Source organism: Marmota flaviventris, chromosome 3 (genome assembly GCF_047511675.1).
Source record: "Marmota flaviventris isolate mMarFla1 chromosome 3, mMarFla1.hap1, whole genome shotgun sequence".
NCBI lineage: Eukaryota > Metazoa > Chordata > Mammalia > Rodentia > Sciuridae > Marmota > Marmota flaviventris.
This window is the reverse complement of record NC_092500.1, coordinates 10,131,114-10,153,204: the sequence shown is the minus strand read 5'-3', so window position 1 is coordinate 10,153,204 and position 22,091 is coordinate 10,131,114. Positions and strand designations below refer to the sequence as shown.

Sequence of the window (22,091 nt, the reverse complement as noted above, 5' to 3'; positions counted from 1 at the left end):
CAGGTGTGCGCCATCCCGCCTGGCTGTTTAATCCTATGTGTGTCTAGAGAGCTCTCTGTGTGTAGCTGTGCACAGGGACAGCTGTGTGTTAGTGAGATGCAGGTATGGACGTGTGTGAGGAGGTGTCCACACGTGCACAGTGCAGGCCACTGGGAGAGCTGGAAGCACAGGTCAGTGCAACAGCAGCGAAGGCTCCTTGAGCCAGACTGTGGTCTCAAAATACCACTGGCCAATGAAACCAAAGACACTAGGCTTTGTGAAGAAAGTTAGATTCCCGTTTAAAGCAGCAGAGGAGCTAAAGAGGCCAGGGCTCCTTGTCTTGCAGGCTAGCAGAAAAGCTGTCAAAGCCACTGGAGTCCTTCCAAAGTGGAAGGACCAGGCAGACAGAGGAGGCCACCACTGGCCAGAGATGTACACTTTCACCTCCCTGCAGATAACGGTTGCAAAGGACCGAAGCACATCTAATGGGCTCAGATCTACATACAAGATTTAAGCCTGGATTGGACCCCAGGGCCTCGTGCGAGCTGGGCACGTGCTCCATCCTGAGCTACACCCCAGCTCTGATGCTAGTGAAAAATCAGATGTGTCCCCGCAGGGGAGGGGACAGGAAGCAAATTCACTCCTGAGGACTGATGAGTTAAAGGGAAGGGTTGAGCCTTTCTCCGGCTTCTCCCATGTGAACCGCGCGGCTGGGGGCAAAGAGCAGGCGGCGCAGCCTTGTCCACAGGTGTTCTGGCTCCCTGTGCTCTGGGCACAGCGCCGTGACTGGATGTACAAATGGCCTAGACACACTGCTGTCCCTGAGTCTTGCCAATGTGCTGGGACAGAGGAGGCCGAGCAAGCCTGGGCAGGACGGGCACTGCTAAGCTTCACGGGGAACCTAGGATCTGCGACTTTTATCTGTGGGAGCCAAGTCACCCTGCCCAGGTCTCCCACAGACAGAGAAAGGAAAAGAAATGGACGCAGAGGACCAGCAGGTTAAGAGAAACTCCAAGCTATTTTTTATAAGAGTGAAACCTCTCTCCCGTGTCGCGGGATGTCCATGCAGGGGACAAACAGGAAGGAACAAAGCGGGTGTCAGCTCAGGCCAGAGGCCCCTTCTGGGGACGGGGAGGAGGAAGGGTCTGGGAGGCTGGCCTCCTTCCACCCCTGAGAGCAGCCTCCGGGCTGGCTGGCCTCACCAGCTCTGATTTGTTCCACGGGAGTCCCTGTATCTGGTTTTTAGTTTACAATTTTTAAAAGTCGGAAACAAAACAACAACAACAAAACCACTCGAAGCCAACACCTCTCACACCCGAGCCAGGTCCTGTCCCTTCTTGCTCAAAATCCACAGTGGTGGCATTTTCGTAGAGAGGACAGCTATCAGTGGCCCTGGTGCCGGCCCGTCACCCCCCACGGCCTGCGCTGCCCACTGCAGCTGTGGAACTCTCCACGGCGTCCCCTTGGCTCGCCAGCTCTCCCGGGCACCTCCTGGCACACCCCCTCACCACCTGCAGGCCTCGCTCATATTTTCTGGTCATGTTTTCCTTGAGCGCCGGCCAAAAATGGCCCCAGACACCGCTACGGGCCCTCTCTTCTCCACAGCAGGTTTGCACCTAATGCGTCCACACAGCCGCAGCCCGGCTTGTCTGCCCCTCGGTGGGGACAGGGCTTTCTGCTGCCGGGCCTCTGGTGCCCGATCAGTGCCTGGCACTGAGCTCCAGGTGGAGGCGACTGTGACACTGTCCTACCTGGCATAGCCCTGGCTGGGGCCTGCCCAGTGTCACAGCCAAGACACCGTGCCTGGAGAGGGCAGCTCTCCTTACAGAGCAGGCCTGGGTGACGCTCACCCCTGGCCAGCACAGGTGGACCACCAGTGGCTTGGAGAGCCACTGAACACAGGACAGGACAGGAAGCCATAGGCTTCATAACCACTGCCCACCCCGAGGGGCCGTGGGGCTCAGAGCCACACCCCAGTGTCCAGGGAGGGCTTGAGGCCCGGGCGCGGGGCGTGGTGCTCCTGTGTGGATGTGATGCACACATTTTGCTGGTAAAATTGGTCTCTGCACCAAACAGGTGGCATCTTACAAAGAGCACCCTGATTTCCACGGACCCCTCACCCCGTCTGGGGACAGTTGATTGACTTTCCTTCTGAGCCCCACATCACCGCACCCTCAGGCCCACCCTCTCCCCACTCTGCCAGCCTCTGGGCTCTGCCTTACTTCCGCCCGGAGCTGGGTCCTTCCAGAAGGCTCTCTGCTCCCCTCCACCTAGCCAAGCTCCTTCCACACTCCGTGAAGCCCTGCTGGGACCCCTAGATCATGGAGCTACAGGGAAAAGAAGACCCCCCCAGCCCCTGCTCAGCGCCCCCGTGTCCAGGCGAGCTGAATCCTGCTGCTGGTCATTCAGCTGAGGCTCGGCAGGGTGCGGGGTCATGGGGGTCACGGGGGTCACGGGGGAAACAGTTCACACTTACTAACTCATTCCATCCACCTGGGAGCCCTACAAGGCAGGTAAACTGAGGCACGGTCAGCGACTGGTGGTGCTGGACTCTGAGCCCAGTGCTTGGGCTGCGGCGCTCCCTTTCCTAACTGCCACGTGCCAAGAGCAGTTAGAGGCACCTGTGGGGTCAGCAGGGAGGGGTGGCTACAACTGCTGGGGGTCAGGGGAGGGGTCATGGAGGAAGGGACACCATGCTGGGCAGTGGGGGAGGGGCTGGCCATTCTAGGCTGGGATAACAGCAGGACAGCAGCCCAGTGCAGAAGGCTAGCTCTTCCAGGAGGCTGGGCTGTCACTGGGGGTCTGGGCTGCTGGGTCAATGGGAGCCCATGTTTAGTCCTGAGGGTGGCCGGGGCATGGAAGGGTTCTACTCCTGAATGAGATGGTCCGATCAGGGTGCTGCTCCCTGAGAGGTGGCGTGAGCAGGAAGGGACGGGCGGGACTGGTGCACCGGGCAGTGGTCCCTTCCCTTCCTAGCTCCCCCTCTCTCTGGGGGAATAGCCAGGACTGGTTCTCTGAGAATCAGTCTCCTCTTCTGTAAAGTGGGGATGGAAATGGCCCGGGCCTTCTGGTGGCCCAACCAAGCCATCGCAGGACATGTGCCCACAGAACCTGGCCAGGGCAGCTGCTGGGAAGAGTGGCCTTTGTCTCATCATTCAGAGCCAGGTGGGGGCAGGAGGTCCTACCTGAGAAGGCTCTGGGGGTGGAAACACAGCCCACTTCTTGAGTGACCCCAGGCCTGGCGACCGATACTCACCACCACCTCCAGGTCTGAGTTCAAGTGCCGCTGGGTGTCCGACATCTGCACCAAGATCTCCCCTAGGGGCAGGAGGGGCGTGGCTTTAGTGTGGGGGAGCCTGCCCCACCTGCCCTCTTCCCACACCCGAGGCTGGATTTGGGGACCAAAGTCCAGGGATTTCCCATGTAGCTCTGGGGACTCTGCCACCCTTGTCCCAGCCCTGCGGCAGCCCGGAAAGGAACAGGGAGGAGCTTGGGCTCCAAATCAGCATCTGGGCTCAGAGCTGCAGGCTGGGCCAGGGCCTGTGGGGTGGGGACTCCTGGAATGGCCAGTGTGTAAAAGGACCCCACTGGGCCCCAGAATGTGGGGCCTGGGCTTGAGGGGGGGCATCAGTAACACAGGTGGGAGGCCCAGACCCGAGAAATGGGGGGCAGTGGAGGTAGTGCCTCACCCAGAATCTGCGAGGTGGAACTCTGCAAGGCCTGCTCCCCAATCTTCTGGATGGCCCTGAAGTACACCTCAGCTGCCTCGGACAGGGCTACAGGAGAGAGGGGACGTCCAGCCCAGCCCCAGCCTGGCCTCTGACCCCGCCTTCTGGGTCTCCCGCTTTGGTCAGAAGAGTGTGTGTGGAGGGGACCTTCTGGGTCTGGAGTGTGTGTGGGTGAGAGGGAGGAGTGCCCTGGGCAGAGTGTGGCATTGACCAGGGGCAACAGAGGGGGCTCTGCTCCAGCCTGGCACTGAGCAGGATGCTCCGTTGTGTCCGTTGCAGGTGGGTGCAGCCTCTGTGTGTGCCCGTGACGAGGGTGTGCACAGGTGTGTGGAGAGGCTCGGGACAGGGCTTGGCATGGGGTGGGGCAGGGCTTGGCATGGGTTGGGAGAGCAGGACTTGATTCTGTGGTCCCAAGAGGCAGGGCAAGTGGTGGCCTCAGCTTCTACCTTGTTGGGTGCTGAGAGATGGGAGTGGCCACACGGGGCAGGTGAGGGTGACTGTCCACACAGGGGTGCTGCAGTGTACCTGCAAGTGTGGCCAGCTGTGGCGTGAGGCTGGGTGCAGAGGTGGCACTGGGTCTGGGAGTGGGTTTTGTAGATGGCATACGGGTGACACAGCAATGAATGTCGGGGTGTGCACTTGACTCTGAGGGACCCGCCGGGCCTGGTGCTCACTCCCAGGGGCATCTCAGGGCACAGGGGGTGTGGACTGGGATCGAGGGGCAGAGACTGCACAGGAAGGGCTGGGCGTGGCCTCTCTGGCTGCAGCAGAGCAGGTGAGGTGCGTGGGGCTGAGGCTGAGCCCCACGTCTCGTGAGGGCTGCAGAGAACATGGGCTGGAGCTCAGGGGACTGAAGCAGGCGGGCGAGGCCGAGCGGCGGGGCGCCTGGGCGCCTGAGACAGGGCACTCACCGTGAAAGGCCCGTAGGTAGTTGTTGCCCAGGTACACCAGGTTCTCCAGGGCAGGGTTGAACTGCTCCATGATGCTCTGGACCCAAGGGCAAGGGAGGCAGGGCACGGAGATGAAGAGAGGGTCAAGGAGCAGGGGCACGGCCCTGCTGAGAAGCCTCCGGCCTCCGGGAGCCGCCCAGAGACCCGGGGTGACTCACGACCTGGCTCTCAGCTGCAGGTCCCTCAGAGGCCACTTGGGGAGGCCCATTTTAGGCCAAGGTCCCCTCACAGCCAGCCCTGTCCTCATCACACCTGCCCCGGCCCCGGGGATTGCCTACTTCAAAGATTCTCCTCCTCCCTGGGCTGAGCCTGTCCATGGGCTATGGCCCTGTCCGCGTCCAGGTCTCACAGGGCTGAACAGATGGTGCTGCTGAAAGTCACCTCAGGGGTGGGGGTCAATCTTGTCCTTCTCAAAGAGACCCCTGGGTCACTGTGTGTTACACTTTGTGATAGTCCAAGCCTTGGCCTTGGACTTGAACTTGTGTCTTGATTCAAATCCCTTCTTTTGTGACCTTGAACAAGCTGTTTAACCTCTGTGGTCTCCGTTTTCTTATCTATCAGACAGGGTGGTTATTTCCTACTTCACAGGTAGGGTGATGTGAGGCTTACATGCAAAAGGGCCCTGTGTACAGCAGGAGCTCAATAAGTGCCTATGGCAATGGTGGCAACCTCCGGAGATGAAATAGTTCTGACTGAGATGCTTAGAAATGGGAGAGACAGAGACAGAGAGCCCCCATTCCCCATGCTGGGCCAGCTCCCCCCATCGGGACTCCCATCTCGGCTCAGCTCCTCTGCCCTCTGCGCGCAGCTACAGCCCGCCGGGCCTGGGCCCCGTCCTCCTTGTTGAGAGCAGGTGCAGTTGGGGTCCTGTTGGGTGGTGTGGCTGATGGCTCCAGGAATGCCCACTCCCTTGCCCACTGCTTGCCCGGCCTGGGCCCAGGCCCTCCTTCCCAGAGCACCTGCAGCCTGAGGCTGCCCCCTGCTCCTGGAGCAGGCCTGACCTCCACACCTGGCCCGGGCTGCCACATGCTCACCTTGTAGATGGCCATGGTGGACCTGTAGAACTGGTCCATCTCGGGTGCCATTAGGGTGGCTGTGCCAGTGCTGAGCAGGAGACGGGGAGCACTGAGGGTCGGTCTCTACAGGCACCCGGGGTTCAGTGGGCAGCGAGGAGGCTGCAGAGTGCGGCCTGCAGATGGAGGCCTGCCTCAGAGGAGGAGACCGCTTAATTATTCACCAGCCGGGACGTCAATGCGATCTGGGGTGTAACCAGATCCGGCGGGGAAGGCATCCTGTGACGCGGGTGGGTTCATGTGACCTGCCCTTCAATTATTTACCCCAATGAGGGAAGGCCAGTGGGCATGCGTGCACCGGCCACTCTTCCCAGTCACCTCCTCTTCCAGGACCCCCGGCCCTGGGGAAACCCTGTCCTGCCACCCACCTCCCCAGGGCCCTGCCTGACGCACTCCTCTGGGCCTCCTGGGAACGCCTGGCAGGAGGCCAGCTCGCAGGTGAACCATCACTGTCCTCCGACCTTGTCTCTGCTCTGAGCCCCTCAGTGCTGCCCCTCGAGGGGCTGTGGCCGCTGAGGCACATCCTCTACTCCTTCAAAGGCCGTAGGGGAGGTGCAAACCCAGTCTCCAAGACCTGCTGCTCGCCGTCTCACCATCCCCAGGTCCCTGCCTTGCTCCATCTGCAGCGGCTCTCTGCCTTCCCTCACCATGAGGACGAAGGCCCTGGGGCCTGCCTGGGGAAAGTGGGCCCAGAGCTGCCTCTGGACACCCCGTTGGCCTGTTCAGGGGAGGCCCTGAGGAGAGACTTGGTGTCCCTTACCCAGAGGGCCCAGAAAACAGGGCACAGGAAGAGGCCAGGCCAAGGCTGAGGGAGCTCAGCCAAGGGTGGGGACAGGGCACCCACACCACAGGCTCACAACACAGGCGAACTTCAGTCCAAGCCATTTATTTCACAGTTTGGGGGCCCCTGAGCCCCTCACCACTCTCAAGCCACTTCCAAAGGGAAGATGTGAACTCACAGGGTAACCTTTGAAAGCTGGGAGGGCTCTCGGGGTGGGGCCAGAGGGTGGGGTGCCTGGTGTGTGCTGAGGGGCAAAGTCAAATGGGGCACGCGGCTCCTGGAGCCCGGGCTTCCCTGCTGACAGGGTGGGGGGCCCCATGTCTCCAGGACGGTGGGCTGCAGTTGCTGGGGACTGAGAGCCGCGCAGGCCCCTGGGAGGCCGGCTGGAGACACACTGGGCACCCTTAGTGTTAGCGGCTGGGCGCGGGGCCACGGGCCAAGTCGGGTGTCCTTCACAGTCGGGAAGCGGGCCGAGGGACCCTGGGCTTTCTGGGTCTGGAGTGACAAGTGGTGGGGAAGGCGGTGGGGAGAGGCCTTCAGAACCAGCCTCAGGCAGGAAGGTGCAGGCTCCGAGCCCCAGTCCCTGGACGATGGAGCCGTGGGGCCCTGGCTCCGCGCCACGTGGTGGGTGGCCTCACCCAGCTTTGCAGAGGGGCCGGGAGGGGCTCAGGGCGAGAGCAGCAGCTGGACGAGCTTCTGGAACTGCTCCCGGTGCTCGTAGATGTAGACCTCGGTCTCCCAGAGCGCGTTGATCAGCACCGCGTCGCTGACCTCGTCCAGCATGATGTCCGTGCCCAGCTGGGGGTTCAGCCTGTACAGACAAGGAGGAGGTGTCACCGGGGGTGCCTGGCCTGGGAGGGGACAAGAGCTGGGACTGGGAGGGCTGTCTCCAGGGGTAGGAAAGCCCATGCCGCCGGCTGGGGCGGGGTGGGCGGCCCGGCCTGGCCTCACCTGAAGTACTGAATGCCGACCATCTCGCACCAGGCCCGCGCCCGGTCCACGGCCCGCCCATCTGGATCTGTGCACTGGGGAGACAGCCTCGGTGAGAGCCTGAGCCTGGCCCTGGCAGCCCTGGAGCCCCCCAGACGTCCCTGGGCTCTAGCTGCCCATCAGCGAGTCCCTCCCCAGGCCTGTGACTGGCCTTGGTTTCCCATGTGGCTCAGCAGTCTGTTCAGGGTCACTGGGTGGCAGCGTGTGCAGCAGCTGATGGACAGGCCTCCCTTCCCGCCCCACAGCTCTTGTCCGTGTGTATTCTGGGCTTCCACTCAGGGTTCTGGGGGGAAAGGGACCCACAGCTAAAGGACATGTGAAAGAGCTGGCCAAAGAGGACCCACAAAGCCTGTCATTTCGCCCCTCGTGGAGGGGCTGACCTAGCTGGAAACCCCGAGGGAAGTGGGCCTGGGGGAGAGGCCCACACTCACACAGTCCACCACCATCTTGCCCAGCTCCTTGGCCCCAAAAACAGTCTTGGCTAGTTCCCAGGGGTTGCTGGGGCGGAAGACATCCACACAGGTCACAGGCACCTGTGGGGACCTCCCAGTCCCCAAAGAGACGACGATGGAGAGTTTCTTCACCTTGTTGGCCTGACCCTGTAAAGAGCAGGACGAGGGGAGTCAGAGGGGACGCTCACTGGACAGTCAGAGCGAGGCCCTAGGCCAGGGGCTGGGAGCGCAGTGCACCTGGGGCTAAGCCACCGGTCCTGGGTGCCCTTGCAGGCAGGGTCTGGCCAGGGCTCAGCTATAGCCCCTCTGCTGGAAGGGCTGGTGTGGGCACCACCGTGGTCTACTGGAAAGCACCCTAGGTCCCTCCACGTCCACTGAGCACGCTCGGCCGGCCACGAACTGCCCCAGACCCAGGCTCCCCAGGGAAGGGCGGGAGGCCCCCTCCCTGTGGACTACAGGTGTCCACACCATTATCCCATAGTCCTCCAGCCCGTCTGTGGCGGGACGGCCACCCCGCTTCACAAACAAGGATCCTCTGCGCAGTCTGGGCAGGAGGGAGGCCTTCCTGGGCCACGCAGTGGGATGCAGAGCTGAGGCGTGGACCCGGGGTCCCGGGGGGCCACCTCAAGTTTGCTCAGCAACCTCTGTTGCCAATTTGCCAGGTGACAATGGGGTGAACCCTCCTGCTCTGGGCCCAGGCTCCTCATGCTGAACGGTATGTGACTTAGACTGGGTGCATCTGAGTCCCCCCACGTCATCTGACTTCTTCAGCAGAAGCCCTGCCTGGTCCGCCCCAGAGGGCAGGTGCTCCCCACCCCAGGGCCGCACTGCCCAGGCTGCCCTTCAGACAACCACGACAGCAGGCACCTCTGGCCACTCAGGCGCTGTTCCAAGGCCTCACAGGCCACCATGTGACCATCCCCGGTGGGCACCATCTTCACCCAGCTCAGCAGCTGGCGCCAAGCAGGGGCAGAGGCAGCCGAGCCCCCCGCTGCCCCACACTGCCTCCCCGGGGCACCAGGCCTCCCGCCCTGCCCCAGCTCCTCAGGGTGGGGCGGCTACTTGTCCTTCCGACACTATCACTGACTCTGCACCTCTCTATCCCCAAAAGCCTCGGGACAGGTCTTCTCAGGCGCGGAGCAGAGACGAGCCACCTGACAGCCCCACCTGCGCTCCATCAGCACCTGGGAGCCCAGAGGGTGTGACCCGAGGGTGTGCTCCTCAAGGGCAGGCCCACAGCCTGGGCTGGGCAAGTGGCGGGTCCACAGGACTCACGCTGCCGCCACTGACGGCAGACGGAGTTAGCAGATGGCAGGATCCTCACACAGGGCCGCCTGGACCCCAGGGTCCCTCTTACCACAGTGCTGCAGGCCGGAGCCCAGGTGGCCAGGATCAAGCGGGCACCACACAGCCCTCCAGGGCCGAGCAGGAGTGGGCCATCGTGGGCCATCGCCCAGCCTCCCCCGGGCCTGAGATGGCGCTCACCTTGCGGATCAGGTCCTGGTTGTACTCGTGGATCTCAGTCATGGCGTCCAGGGTGGGGTTGTTGGCCAGCAGGCCGCCATCCAGGAAACGACCATTGGGCCGGAAGTAGGTGGGGGCCGCCCCGCTGCTCCGGGCTGCTCGCCACACCAACTGGTCTGGGGACAGGGAGGAGGGTGGCCGAGTGACACAGGGATGGCAGAAGCTTATGCATTCCAGATCTCAGGGCGCGCGTGTGTATGCGGGAGGGGGTGCAGAAAGAGGGGACCTGGGACTCTCCGTTACCCCAGGCCCTGGCCTCCTGGGGAAGGCAAGTGCCACCGAGGACCTCCTGGGGCCTCCGCTAGCCTGCCAGGGCCTGCCAGCTCCCTGTGCCCGTCCTCAGCCAGGCAAGGCCAGGGCGATGGGGGGCTGCAGGGGTGCGGAGCCCGATGGCAAGCCTGTCACTCCCACCCCCACCCCCACCCTGCGGCCGCGCGGATCCATGAGACGGCCTTAACCTGAGGGGTGAGTCGGGGGCTTCAGGTTGGCACTGGGGCTGAAGCGAGGCTCCCTGGAGGCCTCCGGGGCCTCGTAGTTCCGGAAGAGGTGGAGTTCGGCTGGCTGCCGGTCAGACAGCGTCCCGGTCAGCATCACCCTGGGGAGAAACACACAGGATGGGCATCCCCCCCAGCTCTCCCGGCTGGCACTCAGCTGCTGCCAGCTGCCCCCAGCCACCACCCTCCCCGCACAGATGTCCCCTGCACACTGCGGGCGGGCAGATCCACACACCTTGCTGAGGCCACCTGGGGTCAATCCTCAGGCCCAGTGACCTGCTTCTGTGAGTCTGTCCTAAGAATGTGCCACATGGGTGGCAGTGTCCATTATTAAAGCAAAACGTGCCCATCAGTGGGACAGTTCCAGATACTGCAGCTCATCCCCCAGGGGACAGGTGGGGCTGCAGAAGGAGCTGGGAGGCTTCATGTACGAGGGCGGGAGGCCAAGTCGCAGGACTGCATAGAGAAGGCTGGGGCCTCCCTGCAGGGTCAGAGGGCGAATCTGAGAGGCCCCATGGTGGCGCTTGGTAGCAGGGATCTGACTTTGGGGTGGGGATTACTTGGAAGCTGCAGCTCCAGGAAGGCAATGAGAGGAGAACTCACCGTCACCTCTGATGCCTGTCCTTTCCAAGAAACAGATGCCCTTAAGCCTGCTGGCACGGCCCCTCGAAAACTAACAGGTAAGCCAGGCCCAGACACGCCTGTCGTCCCAGCGACTTGGGAGGCTGAGGCAGGAGGATAGTAAGTTTGAGGCCAACCTGGGTGACAGCAAGACTCTGCCTCAAAATAAAAATTTGGGGATGGGCTGGGAAGTAGCTCAGTGGCAGGGCACCTCTGGGTTCAATCCCCAGTGCTAAAAACAGAGAAAAAGAAAGGGAACCTGATATGTATCTGGATATCCTGACTCTTGGATCTGAGACTCGCCCCCTGGAAGATCATCCCAAAGGAACAACCTCAACCAGGATGAGGGCTTCCTGTGACTGGAGCTCACAGCAGTGGGACTGACAGGGAAAGCCCAGCAGGAAGGGCAAAGGGCGAGGAAGAGGGGACTGTTTTGCAACCGTTCAAAAGAGGCTCATAAAGGGAGCTCAGAGGAGCCCAGACATCTGTTATGCCATGAAAAACACATAAAGGCAAGGGAACAAAAAACTGTACAGGAAAAAGATGCTAGTTTTCCATTCCCAGGAATACTGTGGGAAGATTAGGAAGAATCCTGCCAAAGAAAAAAAACGTAAGTGCTGAAAAACACAGACTTTTTTGGTCCCGGGGATTGAACACAGGGGCCCTCGACGACTGAGCCACATCCCAGCCCTATTTTGTATTTTATTTAGAGACAGGGTCTCACTGAGTGGCTTAGCACCTCACTAAGTTGCTGAGGCTGGTTTTGAACTCAAGATCCTTCTGGAAATGGTGTGGCCAGGGCTCTCCCAGAACAAAGACAAGGGGAGTAACTACGTGTAGGAGGTCAACTCTGTTGCGACTCTACAGAACCCCAGTCAGAAGTGTGCTACCGTACGGGGGAGACAAAGGACTAGCACTACGGGAACAAGCCAGGGACATATAAGACATTGAACCTGCAGCGCTCGGCACTCAGGGCTCAGCCTTTGGATACAAATCTGCTGGGCCAGTGCCCGCACAAATAAATGCTGCTTCACGCTGAAAGCCCCATGTCCTGTCTCTCTGTGGGAGAAGCCTGCAACAAAGGACCACAGAGGAAGCAAACAGCTTTATTATGAAAGGAAATTCTCCCTATGCCTCCAGGCCTAGCTCACACTCTGCCTCCTCCAGGCAGGCCTCCCTGACTACCTCACCTCAGTCCACCTCCTTTCTCTTGCTCCTCCAGTCAGCTGACGGACCCTGTTTAACAGCCTGCTCTGTGGCAGGCACTGTGCTTGAATTGGGCTACAAAGAAAATCAAGGGAGCCATGTCCCTGCCTTCCAGAACTCCCAGCCTTGTGGCAACCTTACTGCAGGGTGGGGTGGGGTGTACACTGTGGACTGCAGAGCTTCTGGAACCTCTGCGGCAGGGCTGCCTTGCCTGGCTGCTGTTTTCCAGCTCGTCTCCCACCAGACGGCCAGTGCTCCCAGCCTCTCACCCCCCAGGTGCACCCTCCCTCTTCCCCCCACACAGAGGCTGCAGGGAAGAGGTCCCAAGTGTGCAGCTAGAGGGAACAGCCCCGGCGGGACATCAGACCAGTGTCAGGCAAGGAAAGGCGAAGGCGTGGCTGCTGCTTAGGCCCTATCCCCCACCAACCCAATGGTCACTGGAGGCTGGGCGAACTGAGGGAGGCTCCTGCAGGTGCAAAGGGCTGAGTCTGGAGGACAGTGGGACCCAGCTCTGTGCAGAAGCCAGAGGCAAATCCCTGCTGTGTGTCTTCTCCTTCCCTAGCCCGGCCTCAAGCTCAAGAAGGGGGTCCAGACCTGCCCGAGTCCCACCTCAGGCACCCTTTCCATCCAGCCCCAAGGGAAGGCCCGGATGCTGGGCTTGGTCCTGCAATGACCCTCTTGGGGTTAGGCCTCTCAAACGCTTCCTGGACACGTGACTCTCCTTTAAGCCCCGGCCTCACTATGAGCTCCAGTCTGAGGGCCTTAAAGCAAAGACAGCACCGCGGCTGTCCACTTGACACCAGGCTTCTGAACACGGGAGCAAGCGCTATTTGAGTGTGACAAAGTGTCCAGCCACATGTTGTAAAGGCTGGGGCTCCTTTGGCCTGGGCAGCAAGAACTGTGCCTCCGTCCAGCTTAAGGGAGGCCCAGGCTCTTTCCAGACAGCCAGGCCCCTGGCCAGGTGCAGAGGTCAGGCCCCGCCTTTGCCCTGGGCTCTCTAAAGGAGAGCCCAGCCTCCTGCAGGGTCCCTCTGCCCCACAGGCCCAGGGCCCTCCAGGCGACTCCTCCCGAGGCCACAGGGTCAGAGCTGCAGGCGGAGCAGGGCCCTCTACTAAGGCGCATGGTGGACAGGCTTACTTGGGCTTCTTGACATCGGTCATCTTGGTGTGCTCCCCAAACTCCCGCTTCAGGAACTCTTCCAGGGGCCCGGACTCATAGGGCCGCGAGCCCCGGAACACCTCGTCCTTCATGCGGAAGTACACGCCGCGCATGTAGGCCATGGATTTGCCTAGAACAGGGAGGGGAGCGGTTGGGGGGACCAGGACTCCACAGAGCACCCCGCACACAGGCCGGCACTGGCAGGAGGCAGGGGAGGGAGGCGGTGCATCTTCCATGGAACTGCACCTGAACTTCCGGACCCTTCCTGACATCTTCCCTCCCAAGTAGACAGAAAGCGCCCTCCACAGCCCCAAGGCTCTGGGCCTAGAAGTGTGTTCATAATTTTGCAGTATTTTCTTTAAAGAAAGGCCCTCAAAGTGTCCAAGTGTATAAAGGCCCAATCTGGCGGGGCTGCTCCCCGCAGGAGGTTCTCTAGATAGTGTCTCGGGCCCCTGTCATAGCTGCGGGGCATCTGTAGACCCAGGCTGTGGGAGGACGGTCCCTGAAGAAGGTGGCCCTTCCCAGAGAGGCTGGGACTTCCACCAACTCTGCTGGCCCAGGTCTCATGAGGCAGCTGGGCTGGTCCTGAGATGACTCTTCTCTCACAGGAGACCAGAAAGGGGGAGAGAGCTGGGCGGAGCCAGACACCAGACCTGCCTCTGCCCCAACTCACTGGGTGACCTGACCTGGTCCTCAGCTTCCCTGGCTGCCCACCTCATGGCCATGGTGAGACTCGTCAAAACAAACTTCAACACCCCACAAAACTGCTGAGCGACGGAGTTCCCTGCACCCTGCCAAAGGACCACCCTCCAGATGGAGCTCCTGGCAGCCTCCTGGGTAGGCAAAGCCCCTGCTCCTGCAGCACCCTGCACCTCCCAGCCTGGCCTCCTCACCTGGCCCAGCAGGTGCCCAGATGCCTGTACCCCCATCGACTGGGTTCCCCGAGACGGGAACTCAGCTCTGCATGCCCAGTGCCTGGCAGAGGCATGGCTCACGGGCCTCGATGGCCCCTACCCTGGGGTAGGGTCCTCCCCTATTGCCTCCAGGGCCTTGGGTCACCAGGATCTAGATTTGGAAAGTGGCCTGGAGGTGGTGACCAGAACCAGGCAAGGGAATGCCAGCCAGGGACGCGGAGGGTGACGCACAGCTGGCGGCAGCTGGGCCCTGACTGAGCCTCACGTGGCTTCAACAGCTCCATAGAGACGCCACTCGAGTGGCGACGTGGGCCTATATGGTGGCCCGTCTAGTATGCCGAGCACTCTGTCACCTCTGCATGGCTCTGTGGAAGGAGACAGATTCATGGCCTGTGAGGCCTGGGACATAGTGGACATAATGGGTGTGTAGGGGACTGCTTTGGCTTGAGCAATACCAGAGATGAGCTCTGTGACCCTGGGCCACCCTGACACCTGAATTTCCAGGGCCCTCCAGGGCTCTGGCCTTCTGTGACTCCATGGCTCCTCATTCCTGACTGCCCACTCCAGCCACACGTGCAGGGGCGGTGAGGACCAGGGCGCTGCCTTGCAGGGGTGGAGGTGGCAGAGGAAGCTGCAGGACATGGCCTCCTACACTAGCCAAACCCTTGAGCTGAGCCCCCACCCGGCCTTGCTCCGTCCAGCCTGGGGCCAGCCCTACGGCCTGCAGACTCCCTCAGAGCCCACCACCACTTTTTTGCAAGGCTATGCCAATGCACTGGCCCCCGTGAGGACAGATAGGACCCACCCTGCCCGCCTGCCCCCTCTCTCGGGGGCTGTGCTCACTGTGCAGAATGGCCAGGGCCAGGATGCCCCCTGTGCTGGTCCCTGCCACCCAATCAAAGAGGTCCTTGGTGGCCACGCCCGAGGCCTTCTCGATGGCGATGAGCAGCTGGATGATGACCAGGCCTTTCACGCCCCCTCCATCCAGGCAGAGCAGGTGGTCGTGGCTGCAGTGAGGACAGTGGTGGTCACGAGGGAGCTGACTTCTGCATGGTCAGCGCGAGCCCCCAAGCACAGGCACCATGGCGCAGGCGGGGACAAAGCCAACGAGGCCTGCCACGGAGCCTCCCTGCGCAGGGCACACAGGGAAGGGCAGGGTGCCGCGGGCCAGGCGCCATCCAGGACACGCACACCAGGGTGCCATGGAAACGGGTGATGGCCAAGGTTCACTGACATCTCAGGCAAGGGTGACAGAGCCACAAGATCTGGCTGCTGGCCTGGAAGCCGAGCTGCATCGGATGATAGGAGTGCTGTCCCTGTGGGCTGGGCAGCGGCTGTGCCAGAGAGCAGCAGAGGACCCAGGTCGGAAGGACCCTGGCGTGAGCCTCCGTGCTGCACCTTGAGCAGGTCCCTTCCCCTCCCGCGGGCTCAGGCTCTGCATCTGCAAAGCGAGGTTCCCAATCCTCCCTAGGAAGGCCGCTAGAAGGAGGGGAAGGTCACCCCCAAAGAACAACCCGCCAACAGAGGTGGGGAGTCCCGTGGGCTGGAAACCCACTGCCTGTCGCACGCCTAGACCTTCACTCTAGGCACCAGAGCCGGTCCCTTGGGGCAGGACTGGTCCCTCTGTGCCCTCACCCGGGCCTGCCTCCTGGGCCTGGGCACACAGCTCAGGAAGCCACGACCGTGCTGAGGGAGGGGACGAGGCAGCAGGTGGACACAGAGGGAAGCTGCTGCTGGGATCTCTCCAGAGGGGCCCCTGAGGCCCTCCCGCTCCTCAGACCACGGCAAGGTCAGGACCACACCGTGTTGGCCCTGGCACCCAGCTGCAGGACTACACTGTCCCCAGGACCCTGCACCACTGTCACTAAGGAGCCAATGAAGGCCCTGAGGCCTCAGCCTCTGCCATGACTGCAGGAGCGGAAGAGCTGCCTCCCGGGGGCACAGGGGACAGCCTGGGCTGCAGGAGCACCAGGAGAGCTTCACCACGGTCCCCTGCCATGTTGCACTTACGTCCGCTTCTCATCCCTCATGGAGCTCAGGATAAAAGCCGGCTTCCGGGCCCGGGAGATGTGCATGAGGTCCTGCAGTTCTGCGAGGCATAGGGCAGGATGCGCTGGGGCCAGCAGGTCCCTGACCCTGTGCCCCACAGATCCCCAGAGCCAATCTGGAGCTGTGCCCACCCACTGTGCTCCCGCCCACGTCTGAGCCCTGGCCCCAGAGCAGAGCTAAGCCAGGGGCCACAGGCCTGCCAAGGAGATGCCCCACTGCTCTGGGAAGGCTCCCCACCCAGTTCAGCTGCTCCCAGATTCTCCTCAGTGTCTTCCTCCTGAAACCCCAAAGCACGAACTCCCGACGTGCCCTGTTTCTCCATGCGTCAGCTCATGCTGCTGACAGCCACCTTGAGGCATAAGGATCATGCCCAACCTAAGCCAGTGCAGGCCCCAAAGAGGCTCCAGGAGGCTCCGTAACTACCCAAGGTCATTCAGCCAAAGGGCTGTGGAGGAGACTGCTTGGAGCTGAACTACATGAATGAAGGGAGACATCCCAGCAGCCTTTGGACTGCTTGTGTCCTGGTCCCCAGTCGCCTCCAGGCTCAGGTCCACCCATCCAGTCTTCCTCTGTGCCCAAGCCCCCACCCCATGCTCACCCTCCTAAGCAGGACAGCCCCCAGTGGCTCTACCCAGCAGGACCATGCGACTGTGACCCTAAAGGCCACTGCAGGGAGGCCACTGGCAGCAAGGCAGGCAAGCTGCACCCAGGCAGGAGCTAGAAGCAGCCAAGGAAGCAGGAGACTGGGCGGGAGGCGGAAGCAGACAGCCGGGGACGGGGCAGGGAGGGCGCTTGTCTGGGCTGGGAAGAGGAGACGGAACCAGAGCTACGGCCAGTGAGGGGCTTGGCTGGCTCCACGGCCTCGCTAGGCTCAGGCATTACCCATGTGCTGCCACAGCCCAGGCCCACTGTCCAGCCTGGCGTGGGTGACTGACTGCCTGCAAGATGGAAAGATACAGGGGGGTGACTGGAGCTCTCGGGTGACACGTTGGGGACAGAGGCGGCCGCAGCTGTGTCCCTCCAGAGCCCAGGCCTGGCCAGCGGATCCTCTGCTCACCATCAATCTAGGTCCCTGAGTGGACTAGGTGACAGAAAGCCCGGAGCAGGGTCTGGTCTCGTCTAAGGCTATCTTTGAGGACACCTAGGGTGCACAGGGGCAAATGCTGGCTGCCTGGCCACACTCAAAGGCATGTAGGTCACTGAAGGGGCCAGCAGGTGGCAGACCAGGCCTCGCACTGGACACGTTCAAACAAGAAGGCCAGGGGTGTGCGCCTCTCTCAGCTCTCTGCGGGGACAAGGGAGGCCCTGAGAGTGCCCACTTCATGGGTGCAGTGAGAAATACCCAACCCGAGACCATGTCCATCCTCTCAGGGGCAATGGACTGTGGGACCTCAGCCAGGGGCACTCCAGCTCTCTGGGGCCCCTGGGTTGCCACCTGCTGTCATTAGCTAAACCTCGCCTCATCCTCCCCTGCTGCCTTCAACGACTTCCACCCTGGGGCCCTGCTTCTTTCCAGTCGGGACTCTGGTCCAAGGGCCTGGGCACTGCAGCAGAGGGGTGGGCGTGGCCTACCTAGGTTGTTTAGGCTGATCGGCGGGGGCTGGGCTCTTTCCGGGAAGATGAGGGGGTGAGAGGAAGCCGTGGAACCCTGCTCTGTGGGAACCTCTTGGAGGAGTGAGATGCGGTAGTTGGCCCCCACGGTTCTCAGCAGAGTCAAGAGCGCCTTCCTGGTGGCATCTTGTCATGGTTTGGCAGAGGATAGAGATAGTGTCAACATGCCCCTCCTTCCACACATGGACCCCTGTCCCATCTACCAGGTGACCCAGATGTGGGTGGGGCCACCCTGACAGGGTGTGCCCCTCTGTCTTGTCCAAAGCAGTCTCCTGGGGCCAGATAAGGTGCTGGGGCTGGCCATGGCACAAGGCAGGAGGAGGGCAGAGTCACCCTGCCTGATTATTTTGGGGAATCCCTTCTTTCCTCCCACTCCCAAGGGACCAGGGCTCCCACTTCCACAATCAGCAGCTCTCAAAAATGCCACGTGGATGTTTGAAAGGGACAAACCAGCCAGCCAGCCCTCAGTGGACGGGGTGATGGAAAGGATGCCATGGGAAGCAGCACCCCCATCTGCGCACACCCACCCACAGAACCCCACGGCTCCCTAAAACCCTCCATCCTCCAGAGGGTGTCCCAGGCTCCTGTGAGGAGGACCTGCCTCTCGGAGCTCTGGAGCAGGGCTCAGCGGGCAGGGCGCAGGGCCGGCACACACACACTCGCGTCCACAGGGAGGTGCAGGCTCGTGCAGGCATGTGCACACTCGTGCTTGTGCACACTAGAGTGCAGCGCATGCAGGAATCCCACAGCTATTCTGCTGCCACCTGTCCTGTCCCCACCCCCACTGGCAGCCTGGAAACCCTGACATGGGCCAGGGTGCACAGAAGAGGACCCTCGCTCAGCCAGCCCTGGGTGGGCTGCACCCACACTCAGGGCCACTGTCTTGGGGGAAGGAAGTTCCTGGAGTCCCACATGCTCAGGGCCACTCTCAGCAGGCAGCAGCAGGGCCTAGGGCTGGAACTTGCCTCTTCTCAGTCCCTGAACCCAAACCCCGCTGGATTCTGATCCCATGGGTCAGAACACGTACGTCTGCTGATCTTGGAGGCTATGAGAGCAGGAGTCTCCCCAAAGTCATTCGGGACATCCACTTCTGCCCCGAACACAATGAGGGCCTTGATCATCTCCACGTTGTCTTTCTGTTGGGGCAGAAATGCAACAGCTCACGAAACAAAGAGAAAAGGACCCCTTCCTGCCAACTCACTCTGTGGGCCTCTCAGCATGGGTAGAGACACGTGCCCCAGGGGTGTCGGCACTCCAACATCTGTGGCTGAAAATCAGTCCCTTACAAATGGGCTTCAAAGTATCCCCAGATAAAGGCTTAAGAACTCAGGCAGGAACTGGGGGTGACTCACCCAGGATCCTCCTCCAAGGAAGAAATGTACCTGTGACCCCAACCCAGAAGTCCTGGGGACACTGAAGAGCCAGCTACTGGTGGCTTTCCGGAGCAACAGGAGAGGGTGACTGAGGAACGGGAAAGCCGTCCTCCCCACGGAGTCCAGGGAAACTGAGCACAGCCTCCTGACAGCAGCCTCCAGGGGCAGCTTCCCTCCACAGTGTTGCATTAAACTGGTGGCTGGGCGGAGGGTGGGCATGACCCGGCGGCAAAGAACAAACCAATGCACTGGCTGCCTGCAAACTGAGGCAGTGTATCTCTACAGGATTCCCATTCCATTAGGGTTTATATGGGTGCAGGAAAATATGGGTTTTAATTACTAGTTGACGTATTTCTCTTGGGGTTTCCTTTTATGTGTGGCACTGGTTTGTCACTTATACTAGTGATAAAAACTTTGCCTTCCAAATAAATTTAAGTAACGTTTTAAAACAAGCAAGTTTGAAGAAGCGATCAAGTACATTGAAAAGGTGCTTGATGAAGATGCCCCAAACAGATGGTATGCAAATGACCAGCGCATCGGGAACAAGGCGCGGTCCTCGAAGTGAGACCTGCGGGTCCCATGAATGCAGAGACCCCTTCACAGGGTTTTCAAAGTTAAAGCTATTTTCAGAAAAAATACCAAGACGTCACCTGCCTTTGGCACCTTGTTTACATTTGCACTAACAGTGAGAAAACAGTAGATAAAATTGTTGGTGGCTCAAGAGAGGGTATCAAACTAATAGCCGGCTCATATTTCTTCACTACTACACACTCAAAGTACAAAAGAAGTTTTTGAAAATAAATAAATAAACTAGCTTCACTGAAGAATGCCCTTGAGGGCTGGGGTTGTGGCTCAGCGGCAGAGCACTCACCTAGCAAGTGCGAGGCCCTGGTTCGATCCTCAGCACCACATATAAATAACTAAAATAAAGGCATTGTGTCTACCTACAACCAAAAAAAAAAAAAAAAAATGAATGCCCTTGATAAAGCATTACAAGAAGAATTACATGGCTGCTTCAGTTACCAGCCCAACTAGCTCCTTTTTTTATGGGCATAATTTTTTTTTTCTTTGTGGTGCTGGGGATTGAACCATGCAAGGCAAGCACTCTTATCAGCTGAGCTATAGCCCCAGCCCGTGGACATGATTTTTATTGGAAAGAATGACTGACAGATAAACCAGGAGCGTTCAGCCTTAGACATTCAGGAGACATTTTCCTCAGAAAATGAATGCAGTCAGCCTGTTGTTTCAAGAAAACCAACTGGCAACTTCTTTTTTCCATAATAAAATTGAAGCTTCCAAGAAAAAATAAGAATTTCAGAAAACCTGAATGTGTCATGATGGGCTGAACATCTTCCCCCAATTTAAAGACTTTTCTGATGAGGCAGGTGGCAAGATTCACAAATGTAGGTTTTTGACACAAGGCTGGGCATCCCCTAATCTGAAAGTATGAAATCCAAAATGCTCTAAGATCTGGAATTTGTACCTCAAAGTTTCATATTTCTGACAATTTCATATTTTCAGATTAGGTATAGCCAAAGGGTAAAGTCTATGCAAATATTCCAAAATTTAAAAAAAAAAATTGAAATCTGAAACACTTCTGGGCCTAAGGATTTCAGATAAGAGAAGCTCAACCTATACTGTCCAACGAGACAGGTCAACATTTGGAAGCTATGCAAACTCAGTGCACCAATATTTTCCAAGAATGACACAAAATCCTGCATGGGTAAAAAAAAAAACATGCAAAGTACAAGAGATACCAGTGGATATTAAAAAAAAGATTGAAAAGTTCATGGAGATGGTTTCAGATTGCCCATTGCAACTGTGTCAGAAACTGTTACTCGTTGAGTTTGGGTGTAATACTGAACAATATCTACAATTACCCGAAGAGGTACAACTTCACATCTTGGAATTCCAACTATATACCTGTGAGGCCAGACTTTCTTCATACTCTTCAACTAAACAGCATACTGTTTAGAGAATAGGTATAGTAGAAGACATGAGAACCCCTGTGTTTTCTGTGAAGGCAGGCATTAAAAAGATTCACAAAATGTATAATGATATCAACCTTTCGCATTCATCAACTATTTTTTGTTTTGGAAAATAGAGTTGGTTCTCCATGAAAATGTCATTGATGTTATTTGGCATGTGCTTGGTTCATTACTGTTTTCTTTTTTGGGGTGCTGGGGATCTGGGAATCTAACCCAAGGCCTTATGCACACTAGGCAAGTGCTTTACCCCAACCCTTGACCCATTTTTAAATGAATTAATAAATATTTTGAAAATGTCTTAAACTTCTGAAGTAGCAAATATAGATAGAGGAAATTCATATAAATGAAAGTCTCTGGGATCATTAATATTTTTTAAGAGAATAAAGGGATCAAACAGGCCACAGCCTTTGAGAACTGCTTAACTAGATCACTCCAAGGGCCCAGTCAAGAGCTAAAAATGTCCAGTCTTATTTATAGTTTTAGTCTCTTGGGCAACAATGTCTCTGCCACAGTTCTGACCTTTGGTACAAAACAGGATATCTTTGAATTTGTCCTGACTCTACTTCTTTTAGAGTCCCAGGGGTCTTTCCTGTTCTGAGACTCCCTAGACAGATGAACTTTCATAAAGACCCCACGGCACGTGCGCGCACACACACCCATGTGTGCCTGTAACGCATCTTCCGCTCTCTGAGGAACAACATTCCTGATGGAGTCTGAGGAGGCTCGGGGCTTTAGGGCAGGAATTACCCCCCACCCTCTCCATCTGAATAAACCCCACCCCACCCCCCACCATGGCTACTGCTGTCCCAGGGCTTGCGGTCCCCCCTAGGGAGATGAGGAATCCACAGGACAGTCTGAAGGGCAGCAGCACCCTTCCCTGGGTGGCCGCCCCCTGCCAGATACTTCCTATATCCTGCAGACACTGCGCACAGAGCCACCTCCTGCCTGCCATTTAATCATTGTGATGACTTTCCTGGCTGGGCAATGACACCCCATTTTCCAGAGGCTGACAACGGATGAGACTTGCCCCAGACCACAGCTGCTGGCAGCCGGGGTGGGATTCTCCTTCCTGCCACGTGAGTGCTGGGACACAGGAGGACAAGCTCCTGGAGAAAGAGGAAGGACGTGTCATTTGGGGCTGAGGGGGGTCACGGAAGGCTTCCTGAGGGAGGAGGCAGCGTCTGAACTGAGCCTTAGAGG

At 59.1% G+C, this 22,091-nt stretch overlaps 2 protein-coding genes across 10 annotated transcripts in view; both read right to left on the bottom strand.

Annotated features, from left to right (window-relative positions):
• Positions 1–5,823, bottom strand: part of Baiap2l2 (BAR/IMD domain containing adaptor protein 2 like 2) — a 28,903-nt gene extending 23,080 nt beyond the window's left edge. Inside the window, exons 1-4 of the mRNA XM_027929407.2 lie at positions 5,692–5,823; positions 4,619–4,694; positions 3,669–3,755; positions 3,236–3,297 (exon numbers count right to left, since the gene is read on the bottom strand). Of these exons, the coding sequence (XP_027785208.2) occupies positions 3,236–3,297; positions 3,669–3,755; positions 4,619–4,694; positions 5,692–5,742 (276 nt within the window). The 5' untranslated portion in view covers positions 5,743–5,823. The remainder of the gene's footprint in view (positions 1–3,235; positions 3,298–3,668; positions 3,756–4,618; positions 4,695–5,691) is intronic.
• A 777-nt stretch (positions 5,824–6,600) lies between these two features.
• Pla2g6 (phospholipase A2 group VI) overlaps positions 6,601–22,091 on the bottom strand; it is a 49,258-nt gene continuing 33,767 nt past the window's right edge. For 6 of the 9 annotated variants that reach the window (XM_071609482.1, XM_071609480.1, XM_071609479.1 and 3 more), the window contains 11 exons: positions 18,558–18,666; positions 17,492–17,656; positions 16,741–16,857; positions 15,881–15,959; positions 14,714–14,877; positions 12,936–13,086; positions 9,936–10,072; positions 9,439–9,593; positions 7,933–8,100; positions 7,463–7,536; positions 6,601–7,322 (listed from right to left, as the gene is read on the bottom strand). In XM_071609482.1, the coding sequence (XP_071465583.1) occupies positions 7,178–7,322; positions 7,463–7,536; positions 7,933–8,100; positions 9,439–9,593; positions 9,936–10,072; positions 12,936–13,086; positions 14,714–14,877; positions 15,881–15,959; positions 16,741–16,857; positions 17,492–17,656; positions 18,558–18,666 (1,464 nt within the window). In that variant the 3' untranslated portion in view covers positions 6,601–7,177. Of the gene's footprint in view, positions 7,323–7,462; positions 7,537–7,652; positions 7,785–7,932; positions 8,101–9,438; positions 9,594–9,935; positions 10,073–12,935; positions 13,087–14,713; positions 14,878–15,880; positions 15,960–16,740; positions 16,858–17,491; positions 17,657–18,557; positions 18,667–22,091 lie in introns of those variants that run through there. The other 3 variants (XM_071609485.1, XM_027932963.2, XM_071609486.1) reach the window with 3 other exon arrangements.